The sequence below is a fragment of the Drosophila santomea genome, chromosome X (assembly GCF_016746245.2).
Source record: "Drosophila santomea strain STO CAGO 1482 chromosome X, Prin_Dsan_1.1, whole genome shotgun sequence".
Lineage (NCBI taxonomy): Eukaryota > Metazoa > Arthropoda > Insecta > Diptera > Drosophilidae > Drosophila > Drosophila santomea.
The window spans coordinates 11645264-11661606 of record NC_053021.2 but is presented as its reverse complement, the minus strand read 5'-3'; the positions used below and the strand labels follow the sequence as shown (position 1 = coordinate 11661606).

The window sequence follows — 16343 nt, the reverse complement described above, 5'->3', positions numbered from 1 at the left end:
TTTGGTATGAAAGACATGTTTTTGTGCCTTTGAATCAATGGCTAATAATCTAAACTATCATTTCATGAAAATTTCAAACAATTTACTTTGATGAAAAAATTCAAAAAACAATTTATTAAGCTGTTTTGAATTTATTTCAAGCTGTTATTGTCAAAAAGAACTTTTTTGTAAATTATAAATAACATTTTAAGCTTATCATTTTTCTTCAATGTGGATCTTATATTTGTAAAATCAATTATCATGTACATTGCTTATAATGGCATTAAAATTATAAAATATTTTATTTCGTCTGATTGCCAATTAATTTAATTACTTATTAATTCCCAATTAAATCTTTTATTTTTATCCGATTAATTGGAGGCCAGTTTCTCTTCAGTCCGAATTCCAGTGTTGAGCAACGCCGGCGGTGGGCCTGCGATCAGGTGGCAGCCCCAAGGGAAACTGATTGCTCAGCTCCGCCCGAAAAGAAACAATAACACAAACTGTTCATTTAGTTCGGAATTCTCGGAATCCAGCAGCACCATGTCCACACTGAACCGCCCCAAATCCCCGCACACGCCCACCGCCATTAAAAAAGGCGAGAAGGAGGACAGTTTTTGGGACAAGTTCAGCACTTTGGGTCGCAAACGCGGCACCCGCGAAGGTGAGTGGACCACTTGGAGCTCTCCAATTGGGTCTTCTTTGCCAGGAATTGATGGGCATACCAGAGTATTCCATTCTTGGAGTCCTGAACCTCTGAAAAGTGACCTAATATGGCCCAGTCGATCCTCCCCCTGTGCACAGGAAGCTCTTCTGGGAACAGATGTGCGGATGCGGTGATTAATCAGAACATTGCGTCACTGTTGACCAACACACGCAAACGGAGCTGACAAGCGAGAGTGTGCGTGTGTGTGCTTGTGTGATGGCCTTGTGTCGTCACCGTTTTTGTTTACCTTGTTGATGGTTTCTTAAAATACCATAAATGCGCCCCCGCTTTCTCCATTTGCAGTGAAGAAGGTACAGGAGGAGGGAAAGTACGCCATCGACTCACCCGGATCGCCCAGCCAGTATGACATCCCGCCGGAGGACTATGCCCTGCGTAAGTTCATTTGCTTATGCCCATCGCATTTCCCACAACTCATCCCATTTAATCCACCAGGCGAGCACGAACAGCGCGCCGTCATCGATCCGCAGTCCATCAACGATCCCGAGGTGATAAAGCTGCAGCGCATCCTCGTCGATTGGATCAACGACGAGCTGGCCGAGCAGCGCATCATTGTCCAGCACCTGGAAGAGGACATGTACGACGGTCAGGTGCTGCACAAACTGTGGGAGAAGCTCACCGGCAAGAAGCTGGACGTTCCGGAGGTCACCCAGTCGGAGCAGGGACAGCACGAGAAGCTAAACATCGTCCTGAAGGCCGTCAACCATGTAAGTAGAAAATATTAGATTCATATATATGTACGTAATAATAATAATATAATAATAAATTTTACAATTACCCCCACAGACGCTTGGCTTTCACCAAAAGATTCCCAAGTGGTCGGTGGCTAGCGTGCACTCGAAGAACATCGTGGCCATACTGCATCTGCTAGTGGCTCTGGTGCGCCACTTCCGGGCGCCCGTTCGCCTGCCGGAGAACGTGTTCGTGACCGTCGTGATTGCGGAGAAGAATGCGGGCGTGCTGAATGCGCAGAAGTTCCAGGAGCAGATCACGTCCGAGTACGACGACCTGGGCATGCGCTGCGAAAAGGACGCCTTCGACACGCTGATCGACTGTGCACCGGACAAGCTGGCCGTGGTGAAGAAGTCCTTAATCACGTTCGTGAACAAGCACCTGGCCAAGCTGAACTTTGAGATCAGCGATCTGAACACGGACTTCCGCGACGGCGTCTACCTGTGCCTGCTGATGGGCCTGCTCGGCGGATTCTTTGTGCCGCTGCATGAGTTCCATTTGACGCCGCAGGATGTGGATCAGATGGTCAGCAACGTGGCCTTCGCCTTCGACCTGATGCAGGACGTGGGCTTGCCTAAGCCAAAGGCGCGACCGGAGGACATCGTGAACATGGACCTGAAGTCCACCCTGCGCGTCCTCTACAGCCTGTTCACCATGTTCAGAGACTATGCCTGAGTGGGAGCCGGATGAAGCGAGCCAGCAGGTCGCAAGAGCAACAATCGGCGCCAATTTTACATTTTATATTAACTTTTTGATAGTGTTTACACGCTTAATTTATGTGCGTTCTCGCAACTGGTTGTAAGCGATGCAGCGGTTAAAGCTAACGATCCTAAATCTCAAAACCATAACTAAATGCTGCACAGCGTACAATCAGCCAACGGAATGTTTATATATATATATATATATTTATGAGTGTCGTACGTCTAACCACTGCGAACTGCTCCAGGTTCAGATTGCTCGGAGCAGGACGGAGCAGAGCTAACCCAAACCCAAACCCGGCGGCCAGTTGTTAACTTGTCTTACTCACGTGCCAGACGTTGTAGTTGTTACTAAGTGAATTTATTGTATTAATACACATTTAAAACACAATAACCGAGATTGTGCCTTCAGATCACACAGAACTTTTGCAAATTATGTCACAGATCAGATATCAAAGCTGTAAATGTAGAAGTTTACGGAAAAGTCTTCAAAAAAATTGTATTGTGTACGTTAAAAATTTGGATTAGAAAAATCAATAAATATTGCCAATAGCATATGTGTTATTCTATTTTAATCAGTTCCAAGGCGCAAAATTTTTCTGGGGCTGCAGCACTCACATACGCCAGCTTCCATCCCATTCACATGTAAGTTGTTTCGAGCGTCTCGAATTAAAAGAGAACCCCAGTAATTTGCTAACCGCTTTGCTTTTTGAATTGTTGCGGTTGCGCGCGCAACTCGCAACGGTCTGTTATCGATCACAACTGCGAGCAGGCTGCCAGACTGCTCCCCTTATGGGAACAATTCTGTTTCGATTTCCGATTGCTGGCCAGTATAATTTGAAAAAGTTACTGAGCTGCCCGGACTTTTGTCCTTGGCCAGGTCCTGGCCAGGATTCTTAAGGCCACAATTTAGTAGCTTCTGCTGAGTGCAACCGCTTAAATAACAACCAGAAGTGTCCTAAAGTAATGTTTCGTTTCGAAACAAGGTGGCAACCATGCGCATGCTTTTTATGATTTTCACAATAGCCGAGCGAAGTTTCAAGATTCTAGAACTGCCCACCACACCAACGCTCCTGCTGCGCCGCCAGTGCCACAACTACGGCTACGACTACATCAGCCCCACGCACATCGAACTCAGCAGGGAGGCCACTCGCCTGGTAATCCGCCGTCTGCAGCGCACAGTGCTCCGTCTGATCCGTGACCCGGACTTCATCATGTCCGCCGAGGCGAATCCCGAGACGGATAAGGAGCACCAGGAGTTCCCATTCGCGGCGAACCGCAAGGCTGGCGCTAGCGCCGGCAAGCAGGACTCCAACTGCCGCACTTGCAACGATTTCAAGTCCTGGTCCAAGCAGCAACGCCTCATCTCCAACGTGCAGAGCGCCAAGGTGATGTGACTCCGTTGGCCACCTTGCCTCCGCAACCAGCACATTAACACTCGCCTCTCCCCTCTCTGCTTATCCCTCCAGGTGAAGCACATGGCCGCCGCCGAGAAACTGACCGTTAACGCCGCCGAAGATCCGCTGCCCCGCGACGACTGCCCGCTGGACAAGGTGCGGCTGGGAATCTCCACCTGGGGACTGCTCCACACCATGGCCGCCTTCTACTCGGACAACCCCACGGACACCGAGAAGCGCGACATGAAGACTTTCTTTGAGGTTCTGTCGCGCCTTTATCCCTGCGAGTTTTGCGCCAAGGACTTTCGCACCGAGTAAGTGGATCTTCAAGCCAACTAAGCACGCCGACTCTTTAACTTTTTATTGCAGCTTGGACGTAAACCCCATCAATGTGAACTCCCAGAAAGAGCTGGCACTGTGGCTGTGCAAGTTCCACAACCGGGTCAACGACAAACTGGGCAAGCCGCTCTTCGACTGCACCAAAGTGAACGAGAGGTGGCGCGACGGCTGGCTGGACGGCTCCTGCGACTAGGCGCCGCAGCCAACTCTCGCCGATAAGCCCCGTCTCCCGCCCGTTGCCGGTTGCCATGTTGACCAGACTTTGTCCCACATTTTGCTCGGCTGGGCCACAACCACAACCACGGAACACGGAACTCCTGCTCGACGGTGATCCGCCGCCACCCAAACGTGTGCCCTGTTTCTGGCCAGAGCTCACCAGTCGGAACCTGCGTCATCGTGACATTAAATTGAGTTATGTTGTAATAGAGCGACACACCGAAGGTCCATTGTTAAATGATTTGCTGGCTATGAACTCTCCGAGAATACACACATTATGTTGAGGACCCCTTTTGTGCGTACTCACTGGCCCTGCAGATATCACAATCTCTGAAATACCGTCTGGCTGTTATTAGATTAGAATGGTGGCCCTTTTCTGTCCAATCATGGGTGTATGGAGCTTGTACTGCGATAAGCTGGTAGTAGAAAGATCTAGATCGTTTACTACTTGCATGGAATTCGATATGCGGGTTGGTTAAATCAAATTTAGCGGATCATTTAACATGATTACTTGGACTAGTTCAGCCTTAGCAATTTTTATAAGTAGTATAAGAATGGAAATTAAATTTGCGTAACCTTAAACATTTAATAACTCAAATATAGATAAACGATATTTTCGATAAGAAATTGAAGGCGATATCTGCTTCGATATCTCTCTTCCCGAGAAATAGCCAGATCTGGCCGAGAAATAGCTGCCACCGCAGCGCCGCTGCCCACACTTTACCGAGGTAGCCAACACTGGCACAGATCGAACTACAGTTAGTTGCCTGCTGGCTTTTGCGCGTCGCACGTATCACTTCGTCAGATTTTTCGATTTGGCCGAGCAGAGAAGAGTGTAATTACCAAACAAAGAAATGCGCCTGGCTTAAATTGAATAAATAAAAGCGCCTGCCGTGTGTGACAATCACTTTGCCCACCCCCTTTGGCCAGAAAAGGAGCGCCACTAGCAGCGGAGGAAGAAGCAGCAGCAGCGCCACTAGTTGTAGTAGTCGAAGAAGAAGAAGGTGCCCACTGTGAGAGAGAGAGAGAGCGACCGAGACCGAGAGAGGACGAAGCAAAGACAGGGCTGTTCGACAACCAGGTGTTTACATCCTGCTATCCCCCATCTGTGTGTGTGCATGTCCGTCTGAGTGTGTGTGTGTGTGTCGTCATCGAACAGCCGTTTAAAATATTGAAATCCGTGCAATAAACAATAGTGTCTGTTCCCCTTCCATATTTATTTATTATATTTTTTTTTTTTTATTTTTTTCCCTGTGCCCCCCCTACGTGCGGTTAATCGAACATTGAAGTGCGAACGCGAAATTGCGAATTGTAAAATTCACAAGCTGCCCAATTCGAAGCCAAACGAAATATCCGTAGCCACATCGCAACAGCAGAATGGCCCCGGCTCTGAGCAAGTTGGCCAACAACCAGAGCGCCATCGTCGGCGTGGCGGGCATGACGGCGGCCATCTGGATAATTGCCTACGGAAAGATGTCCAACAAGAAGAGGTAAGCTCCCTTAACTCTTAACTGCGGATTATTGTGGCTCGAACATGCTGCCTGTGCTGTATTCGTATTCCGTAGTATTCTAGCCACATCTCAGTGCAAAAGGTCTCGGTCGTGGCCATCGAAATGGCCATGATATTGAATTTGATGCGTGTGTACATATAGATTTGTTTGCGAAACATACGATGCCACTATAGTGGGTATATAGTGGGTCATCTGGCGGACGGCAAACTGGTTTTCCGATGGTTTTTTCTGCCACACTGTATGCACTTCCCCCTTTTCCATTGTGCTCCGCTTTCAATTGATCCGTCCAGCAGCCGTGCACAGTGGGCCAGCCAGTCCGTTTGCTGCTTAAAAACAGTTGGAAGTTGAAAGAAGTTGGGTCAAGAAGTTTGGAAGCCACAGTTCACGTTGTAAGATAGTACTACTCAAAAGATACTCCAAAGAGGTGTAGATAAGAGTAGATAACAGTTCATAGATTCCCTTAAGTAGACATGAACCAAAGTAGTTGGATCCAATGCACTCCTTTCCTATGTGTATACTATTATCTATGAACGGAGGAATTCCGCGTTCCAAGCAGGTAGTGCTTGATAGGCACTATAATTTCCGGTCAAGCAGCAACTATTTGCCCAAATTCTGTGCTTTAGTCCGATTAGCAAAGCCTTGGCGGCTCTCGACATTTATGGCCCGAAGCACCACTTCTTGCGGTCTGTTTCTCAATTGTGGTGTTGTTCAAGGATTTCCCCATCGAGCACCTGCGATTCTTCAGCCGGTCTCGATACCCCAGTTAAGGGCCACGTTTCGGTGTTTGGATGGACTTGGTCTTTGGCGCTAATCTAATCGGTACCACGCCAGTCTACAGCACTCCATCTATATGCGTCCCATTTCACTATCGCCACTCGTGCCGATTATGCTGTTGTTAACGCGCCCGATATTTGGCCATATGCGATGTGCGATGTGCGATGTGCGATGTGCGGCGTTCGGCGCGCAATTCCTCACTATCAGTCCATTCCATCTAATTGAATCAAGTGAAAGGGGGGCGAGCGGGCACATTCGACTATTTGCATGACAGAGCCAATTAATTAGACAGATTGCGGCGGACAAGTGGAGTGCATTGCCGCAATACCTCAATACCGCAATACCGCATGGGATTGGGATTGGGATTGGGATTGGATGTGCCGTGGATGCATGTGCCATTTAATAATTGCTGCCATTACTCCGAGCAATCCATGTACTCCATGTATTCCATGTACTCCGGGTACTCCGCACTGTCCGCACCTTCTGCAGTGCACTGCACTTTGGCTGGCGATCGAAATCGAGCATTTTAATGCGCTGCCTGCTGGTCGTTGTTTACTTTTTTATGCAACTTACACTTGCGAGCGGGGTAGCCGCCACTTGTGGATGGCCGGTAAATTTATGCGCCATTCCATTGTTCGAATTCAATGGATGCAGTGGCTGTACACTCCAGAGTCCAACCAAATGGGCTTCATAAGCGGAGCTGTGTCGTTTACTCATGTAGTTACTCATTTTAATCGTTTTATGATTCATTGATAGCAACAGAGTTTTCACTAAAAATGTCTTGCAATCGCAAAGTCTAAGCTATTCGCCAAATGATTGTGCAAAAGGCGAGCTATAATGTTGTAAAGGGACTTTTTCACTTTTTGACTGTAGCAAGAAAGAGTTTACGAATACTTAGTAAAGTTTCTTGCACAACTTTCAAGGCCCTTTTTTTATCGCTCGTTTTATGGCCCCATATCAAGGACAGGCCCTAGAATGAAACGATTTCCAATGAAACGATTATAGTCAACTGATATGGTTATGTGTTAGCTTGTAGCACCGCCGGCAAGTGCTACCCAATCCTCCAGGGGTAGGACAACACCCAAGCGCATCATGTGTCCAACTGTCCAAGCATTTTGACGTACACAGCAGCCTGTCTTGCAATCGAACACGCAACAACCGGTGGGCAGTTGCCGTTTGGTGTTGCAACACACTCATATTGTACCCTTACCCCCAAGCCCATGTTCATACCCATACACATGCCCATGCCCATGCCCATGCCCAAACCCGCGCCCATTCCATGGATGACATGATGACACCCGAGTATAAAGCATAAACATTACAGCCGTGCCTTTTAATGACTTGCGCCGGGCGCACATCATTGGACAGCGAAAAACGCCGAGGACCAGTGGCTTCTGGCTTCTGGTTTTATTTTTCCATTTCCATTTCCATTCCCAGCTCTTTGACTTCGTGACGGCGGGAGGAGGGGTATTGGGGGGTAAATGGGGAATAGGTGTTAATTTGTGTACAACTTGCTCTGTTTTTCGCAGGTAGACACATTCTCGCCCCGCCCGCTGTTGCGCAATACCTTGTGTGTGCTTGTGCTCCAGAGCTTCGGATGGGAAAGAAGTGGACTCATTCAGTGGGGCGACATGGGGGGACCTTGTGCCCGGGAAACGCTTGGCCCTCGGTAATCGGATTGCCCCGAAAGGCAGCCATTTGTCGTGTAATTTGTATAATTTTCGCCTTTACTCGGCCGGTGCGTGAAATGAGATCGTAATTTCAATGCAGATTCGCAGCCGAGCTCTGACATTTGCACCTGTTGCGGATGCCACGTTGCCAAGGCCTCCCGCTCACCCATTCTCTCTCTCTCTCTCTCTCTCTCTCTCTCTCCCTCTCTCTCTCTGTTCCCCGAGACATCGCAATTGGAGTCGAGTGAGTGTGTGACTGCCGGCATACTCACTACAGGTCTACAGTTCTACAGTTCTATAGTTCTACAGTTCTACAGTTCTACAGGTCTACAAGTAATAGCCAAGGCAACAGGTGATGAGTGTGCCCGCCGAGCTATCTATCTTGTGGCGAGCATTCTCATATCAGACATTAGCTCGATAGGGGAACGCTATGCGGCAAAAGAACCGCTGAACTTTGATCGCAATCACTGCAATATCGCCAACTATATCTGAGTCAGACGGCTACCGATCTTCTCGCGCCCGGGTTCAATGTGCCCCCCATTAGGCGATCGTCGGCGATTAGAGAAAGAGAGCTTTGGATGAATCGCATGGTCAGGCGAATCGGGATGGGGAAAGCGAAAGGGAATGGGTATGGGTATGGGTATGGCAATGGGAGCCACGGGAGTGACCTATGGACCCAAACACATGTTCCACGTTTAGGCGGTGAAAACAAGTTTAATATACGGAATCAAAAAAGGAAAACCACACGAGAGACAGCCAGACACACGGACGGATTGAGAGATAGACAGATGGACACATATATGTATGTTTATATATTATATATTAATAAATACAAGAGCGCTATGAATAATTCAGTGATCTGCGCAGCGATATCTAAGAAATAACCAAGTCATCACGACTCGTCGCTTTTTCCAGCCTGCAGATAACCAAGGCGCGAGCTTTGTACTTTGTTTGGCCTAACATACCAGTAACCAGTAGCACCACCACCACCACCACCACCACCACCCCACAACTCATCACCCACATCATCCGCCTCGTCCCATAGACTTCGAACCTTAGCGCTGCCTAACTCCATCCGATCCGATGCGATACGATCCGATAAACCGGATAGCCAATGGGCCAGTGGTTCGTGGTGATGATGATGATGACGGGCTGCAGCGCTCGTGTTGAGCTGGTCAGCGCTGCCGGCGCTCATAATTGGACACCAGTTTTCATCCGGAACTTGATCCCATTGCGATTAGCAGCTCACAGGAATTCAAACGCCTTTCTTAGCGGTATTTTGTGCTGAAAACTAGGGGAAATGCACTATTTTAAAGTCATCGCGTTTCAGATGGTAGATTTCAAAGTTACCCGAATGATTTATTGATCGATTCAATGGCATTTCAGTTGGTAAATGCAATAGGAGTTTTCCTATATCTTTGAAATAATGAGTACTTACTTTGCTCATAGCTAAATTATTTACAGTATTGCTGCATGTTTGTTTATCAAACGAGTCGCATACATATGTGGAGTGGCGGTTTGTTAACGCACACAAAATTTAACGATAAACAGGTTGCATTGTGTATAATTTACCGGATTGTAAAGTACGGTGAATGGTGGATGGGTGATGGGGATGATCGAGCCGTTTTATTCCAACCTAATGAAGTGCGCTGCTGTGAAAAGTCATGGCTCATCTCGGCGTCTTAATTGTTAGATTTAATCGCACACCTCCATTGCAAATAGGCGACTTTATGGTGGCATTAAACACGAAGTTCGTTCTTTATGTGCAGTGGCGATGACAGCGACTTGCTATGAAAAGGCAAAGGTTGATATTCAAATTGGCTATATAAACAGGGAGTTTAACCATTGTAATTTATTTCATAAATTTGCCATCAACATTGCACATTTGTCAGGCAAGTCGACTTGCTAATGATCGAAACTGCACAATATTGTTGGTTAAGAAATGTTTAGCGAGATAACAGGTGAAGCTCAGCAGTTTTTAATGTGTTTATTAAGCCATAATTCAAATCCATTTGTGACCAATGGGGATTGTAACCAGCTACGCACACACGCCAAGCTTATTTGTTGTTATCTTTAGTTGGAAGTAGTCTTTGACTAAAGTCTCTTAAAGAGACTCATATCACATTTTATTCCTTTAAACGGCTACAACCATTGCCACCTATTGAACCTGTGTTCTTCATTGCAGAAAACCTGGCTATGAGGACAAGATCCAGTACACAATCGCCGAGAAGAAGGAGAAGAAGGCGGCAAAGGCGCACGTTAACTCAGTATTCTTCAAACAGCTCCGCCAGTTGCTCCGTAAGTAGAACGATTGATTGAATGATCAGCAGTCCCTTTATGTACCTTTCCATTGCAGCCATCCTCATTCCCGGCTTCTGGAGCATTGAGACTGGCCTGCTCTTCCTGGTGGCCGCCGCACTGATTGGCCGCTCTGTGAGCGACATCTGGATGATCCAGAACGCGACGGTGGTGGAGAGCACCATCATACACATGAACCGCACCAAGTTCAAGACGGCGCTGCTGAAATACCTGACAGCTCTGCCAGCGGTATGGAAATAACTATTGATATAACCCTGTTAAACGAATGACATTATCTTCGTATTGCTCTTCCTTGCAGATCTCCGTTGTGACCAACGTCCTCAAGTGGAGTTTGGGTGAGCTGAAGCTGAGGTTCCGCACCAACCTGACACACCACCTGTACAGTCAGTACCTAAAGTGAGTGCCTTGATTAGATAGCTGCGCTATTGGGCAGATGTTAACAACACTCGTTCGATTGCAGTGGCTACACCTACTACAAAATGTCCAACCTAGACAACAGGATAGCCAACGCCGACCAGCTGCTGACGACAGACATTGACAAGTTCTGCGAGAGCGCCACGGACCTCTACTCCAACATCAGCAAACCCGTGCTGGACATCTTCATCTATGTGTACCGCCTGACGGTGAATCTGGGCGGCAAGACGCCATCGATTCTGATGCTCTACCTGCTGTTCGCTGGCGTCTTCCTGACGCGCCTGCGCCGACCCACTGGTCGCCTGACCGTCGAGGAGCAGAAGCTGGAGGGCGAGTTCCGCTATGTGAACAGCCGGCTGATCACCAACTCAGAGGAGGTGGCCTTCTACCAGGGCAACGTGCGCGAGAAGCTCACACTGCTGGCCAGCTACTCCAAGTTGCGTTCGCATCTGCGCAAGTTCCTCGAGTTCCGCGTGAGCATGGGCATCATCGATAACATCATCGGCAAATGTACGTGTACATCAACTAACATCCAAGTGCACCACATTTCAACAGCTGTCTCCCACAGATTTCGCCTCCATTGTCGGCTTCTATGCTGTCTCCATTCCGTTCTTCTCCGAAAATCATCCGCTGCTGTCCGGCGAACAGAGCGGCCAGCGCCTGCAGGCCTACTACACCTACGGACGCATGTTGGTCAAGCTGGCGGAGGCCATCGGACGCCTGGTGCTCGCTGGACGCGAGATGTCCCGCCTGGCGGGCTTCACCGCCCGCATGACCGAGCTAATTAAGGTTCTGAGCGACCTCAACAAGGGCACCTACGAACGCACAATGGTGAACGGCAACAACCTCGCGCAAAACGCCGTCGGATCAGCGTCGAGCAACTTTGGACCAAACAAGGGCATCATGTGCTTCGAGGACAACATCATCCGCTTCGAAAAGGTGCCACTGGTGACGCCCAACGGCGATGTCCTGCTGCAGGAGCTTACCTTTGAAGTGAAGTAAGTGAATGATACGACTGTGGGGTTCAGGACACCATTAACCTGGTTTTGATCCGTATCATTGCAGGTCTGGCACAAACGTACTGGTGTGCGGTCCCAACGGCTGTGGCAAGTCCTCCCTGTTCCGCATCCTCGGTGAGCTGTGGCCAACGTGGGGCGGCAAGGTGACGAAACCCTCGCGCGGCAAGCTTTTCTACGTACCTCAGAGGCCCTACATGACGCTGGGAACACTGCGTGACCAGGTGAGAAGGGATTCCAATACTTGTGTGTAGAGTATCTTTGTAACACATGCATCTGCTGCCATCGACAGATCATTTATCCGCACACGCGCGATGACATGCGTCGCCTGGGACACAGCGACGAGGATCTCATGCACTACCTGGACATCGTGCAGCTGACCTATCTGGAGCAGCGCGAGAACGGCCTGGACGCCATCGAGGACTGGATCGACGTGCTGTCCGGCGGCGAGAAGCAGCGCATTGCAATGGCCCGGCTCTTCTACCACAAGCCGCAGTTCGCCATTCTGGACGAGTGCACCAGCGCCGTCTCCGTGGACGTGGAGGGCAAGATGTACAGCTATTGCCGCGAGGTGGGCATCACGCTGTTCACGGTCTCGCACCGCAAGTCCCTGTGGGCGCACCACGACTACTACCTCCAGTTCGACGGCCGGGGCAGCTACGAGTTTGCGACCATCGATCAGGATAAGGATCACTTCGGCTCCTAAAACTAGCAAATCCCAATCTTCCCCAAGCCCGATGGCCGATGACCACGACAAGAAGCTGCGCAGCCGCAACATCTGTGCTGGCAACTCGCGTTCCGTCTCATCCCGCTCTAGCCTCTCCTCCTCCTCCATATGGTGCACTGTATATACCGAGATTGTATATATTGCAAGATGGAAATTCTTCCTTGTTTCGTTTGTGATTGTTTCTTTTGTACGCTATTCCACACTATATTCCGTTTTAATATAATATCCTCCGCTGGGATTTTAGATGTGTAACTCTGAGAATCGAGCTGGTGTTAGTGATGTAAGCGTAAAGTAGTCGGCGCCACATGCGATGGATGAGCGTTTAGAAAACCTTTTAGTAAATAACACACCTATACCTGTAGACCGCACAAGTCCCAAATCGCGCATAGAGAACTTATAGTATATTGTAAACTACACTTGGCTTATTCAAATGTTTTTTATTTTTGGTTGAATTGGAATTGGAATGGAACCTTGCACGGCAACAATGTATTGCATTAAACAGTGCAAGACGCAATAAATGTATATAAATATGAAAAAAAAAACATTTTTAAATCGTATATTTTCAATCGGAGTTTTCGCCATAACTTGGCCAAGAATGGCCGCACAGCTAAAATAAAAACTGTTTTGTGCTGCTAACAAACATAGCTAACTATGTGTATCCCTGCTTTTTTGATTTAAAAAAAAAAAAATTTTAACAAATTTTCGTAATTTTGATAAGGGGTTCCATCATCAAAATTTGCAAAAAATGGCAAAAAATTAGCTTTTCAATGTATGTACATGGATCGATAGGGAATTTTGTTACGAATTCAACGAGGTATGGCATTCTACTTTTGGACAACTAATTTTGTTGCTATCGAAAAAAAACTGATAATTTTTATCAAAAAATCGAAAAAAAAAAATGTAAAAAATCGGATATTTTTAATCGGCGTTTTTGCCATAACTTGGTCAAAAATAAGCGCACAGCTAAAATGAAGACTGTTTTGTGCTGCTAACAAACATAGCTAACTATGTGTATCCCTGCTTTTTTGATTTAAAAAAAAAAAAAATTTAACAAATTTTCGTAATTTTGATAAGGGGTTCCATCATCAAAATTTGCAAAAAATTGCAAAAAATTAGCTTTTCAATGTATGTACATGGATCGATAGGGAATTTTGTTACGAATTCAACGAGGTATGGCATTCTACTTTTGGACAACTAATTTTGTTGCTATCGAAAAAAAACTGATAATTTTTATCAAAAAATCGAAAAAAAAAAATGTAAAAAATCGGATATTTTTAATCGGCGTTTTTGCCATAACTTGGTCAAAAATAAGCGCACAGCTAAAATGAAGACTGTTTTGTGCTGCTAACAAACATAGCTAACTATGTGTATCCCTGCTTTTTTGATTTTCAAAAAAATAAATTTTAACAAATTTTCGCATTTTCGATAAGGGGTATCATCAAAATTTGCAAAAAATTGCAAAAAATTAGCTTTTCAATGTATGTACATGGATCGATAGGGAATTTTGTTACGAATTCAACGAGGTATGGCATTCTACTTTTGGACAACTAATTTTGTTGCTATCGAAAAAAAACTGATAATTTTTATCAAAAAATCGAAAAAAAAAATGTTGTAAAAAAACGGATATTTTTAATCGGCGTTTTTGCCATAACTTGGTCAAAAATAAGCGCACAGCTAAAATGTAGGCTGTTTTGTGCTGCTAACAAACATAGCTAACTATGTGTATCCCTGCTTTTTTGATTTTCAAAAAAATAAATTTTAACAAATTTTCGCATTTTTGATAAGGGGTACCATCATCAAAATTTGCCAAAAATTGAAAAAAATTAGCTTTTCAATGTATGTACATGGATCGATAGGGAATTTTGTTACGAATTCAACGAGGTATGGCATTCTACTTTTGGACAACTAATTTTGTTGCTATCGAAAAAAACTGATAATTTTTATCAAAAAATCGAAAAAAAAAAATGTAAAAAATCGGATATTTTTAATCGGCGTTTTTGCCATAACTTGGTCAAAAATAAGCGCACAGCTAAAATGAAGACTGTTTTGTGCTGCTAACAAACATAGCTAACTATGTGTATCCCTGCTTTTTTGATTTTCAAAAAAATAAATTTTAACAAATTTTCGCATTTTCGATAAGGGGTACCATCATCAAAATTTGCAAAAATTTGCAAAAAATTAGCTTTTAATGTATGTACATGGATCGATAGGGAATTTTGTTACGAATTCAACGAGGTATGGCATTCTACTTTTGGACAACTAATTTTGTTGCTATCGAAAAAAAACTGATAATTTTTATCAAAAAATCGAAAAAAAAAAATGTAAAAAATCGGATATTTTTAATCGGCGTTTTTGCCATAACTTGGTCAAAAATAAGCGCACAGCTAAAATGAAGACTGTTTTGTGCTGCTAACAAACATAGCTAACTATGTGTATCCCTGCTTTTTTGATTTTCAAAAAAAAAAATTTAACAAATTTTCGCATTTTCGATAAGGGGTACCATCATCAAAATTTGCAAAAAATTAGCTTTTCAATGTATGTACATGGATCGATAGGGAATTTTGTTACGAATTCAACGAGGTATGGCATTCTACTTTTGGACAACTAATTTTGTTGCTATCGAAAAAAAACTGATAATTTTTATCAAAAAATCGAAAAAAAAAATGTTGTAAAAAAACGGATATTTTTAATCGGCGTTTTTGCCATAACTTGGTCAAAAATAAGCGCACAGCTAAAATGTAGGCTGTTTTGTGCTGCTAACAAACATAGCTAACTATGTGTATCCCTGCTTTTTTGATTTTCAAAAAAATAAATTTTAACAAATTTTCGCATTTTTGATAAGGGGTACCATCATCAAAATTTGCCAAAAATTGAAAAAAATTAGCTTTTCAATGTATGTACATGGATCGATAGGGAATTTTGTTACGAATTCAACGAGGTATGGCATTCTACTTTTGGACAACTAATTTTGTTGCTATCGAAAAAAAACTGATAATTTTTATCAAAAAATCGAAAAAAAAAAATGTAAAAAATCGGATATTTTTAATCGGCGTTTTTGCCATAACTTGGTCAAAAATAAGCGCACAGCTAAAATGAAGACTGTTTTGTGCTGCTAACAAACATAGCTAACTATGTGTATCCCTGCTTTTTTGATTTTCAAAAAAATAAATTTTAACAAATTTTCGCATTTTCGATAAGGGGTACCATCATCAAAATTTGCAAAAAATTGCAAAAAATTAGCTTTTCAATGTATGTACATGGATCGATAGGGAATTTTGTTACGAATTCAACGAGGTATGGCATTCTACTTTTGGACAACTAATTTTGTTGCTATCGAAAAAAAACTGATAATTTTTATCAAAAAATCGAAAAAAAAAATGTTGTAAAAAAACGGATATTTTTAATCGGCGTTTTTGCCATAACTTGGTCAAAAATAAGCGCACAGCTAAAATGTAGGCTGTTTTGTGCTGCTAACAAACATAGCTAACTATGTGTATCCCTGCTTTTTTGATTTTCAAAAAAATAAATTTTAACAAATTTTCGCATTTTTGATAAGGGGTACCATCATCAAAATTTGCCAAAAATTGAAAAAAATTAGCTTTTCAATGTATGTACATGGATCGATAGGGAATTTTGTTACGAATTCAACGAGGTATGGCATTCTACTTTTGGACAACTAATTTTGTTGCTATCGAAAAAAAACTGATAATTTTTATCAAAAAATCGAAAAAAAAAAATGTAAAAAATCGGATATTTTTAATCGGCGTTTTTGCCATAACTTGGTCAAAAATAAGCGCACAGCTAAAATGAAGACTGTTTTGTGCTGC

The 16343-nt window shown here is 44.7% G+C and overlaps 3 protein-coding genes across 4 annotated transcripts; all 3 read left to right on the top strand.

Moving 5' to 3' along the window:
• The first annotated feature begins 402 nt into the window (after positions 1–402).
• On the top strand, positions 403–2690 carry LOC120457216 (beta-parvin). Its single transcript, XM_039644585.2, has 4 exons — positions 403–643; positions 989–1078; positions 1139–1410; positions 1490–2690. Exons 1-4 carry the CDS (start codon positions 523–525, stop codon positions 2108–2110), a joined length of 1104 nt encoding a protein of 367 aa, XP_039500519.1. The 5' UTR covers positions 403–522; the 3' UTR covers positions 2111–2690.
• Positions 2637–4372, top strand: LOC120457219 (FAD-linked sulfhydryl oxidase ALR). Its single transcript, XM_039644589.1, has 4 exons — positions 2637–2778; positions 3120–3521; positions 3603–3844; positions 3900–4372. Exons 2-4 carry the CDS (start codon positions 3129–3131, stop codon positions 4060–4062), a joined length of 798 nt encoding a protein of 265 aa, XP_039500523.1. The 5' UTR covers positions 2637–2778; positions 3120–3128; the 3' UTR covers positions 4063–4372.
• A 468-nt stretch (positions 4373–4840) lies between these two features.
• LOC120455900 (ATP-binding cassette sub-family D member 3) lies at positions 4841–13058 on the top strand. Of its 2 annotated transcripts, none has more exons than XM_039642401.2 (9): positions 4841–5166; positions 5375–5575; positions 10226–10338; positions 10397–10587; positions 10658–10755; positions 10820–11283; positions 11342–11771; positions 11839–12013; positions 12082–13058. In XM_039642401.2, the coding sequence occupies exons 2-9, from the start codon at positions 5463–5465 to the stop codon at positions 12493–12495; spliced, it is 1998 nt and encodes a 665-aa protein (XP_039498335.1). In that variant the 5' UTR covers positions 4841–5166; positions 5375–5462; the 3' UTR covers positions 12496–13058. The 2 variants fall into 2 exon arrangements, with proteins under 2 accessions (XP_039498335.1, XP_039498336.1); XM_039642402.2 differs by having other exon boundaries at positions 4851–4920.
• Positions 13059–16343: the final 3285 nt, after the last annotated feature.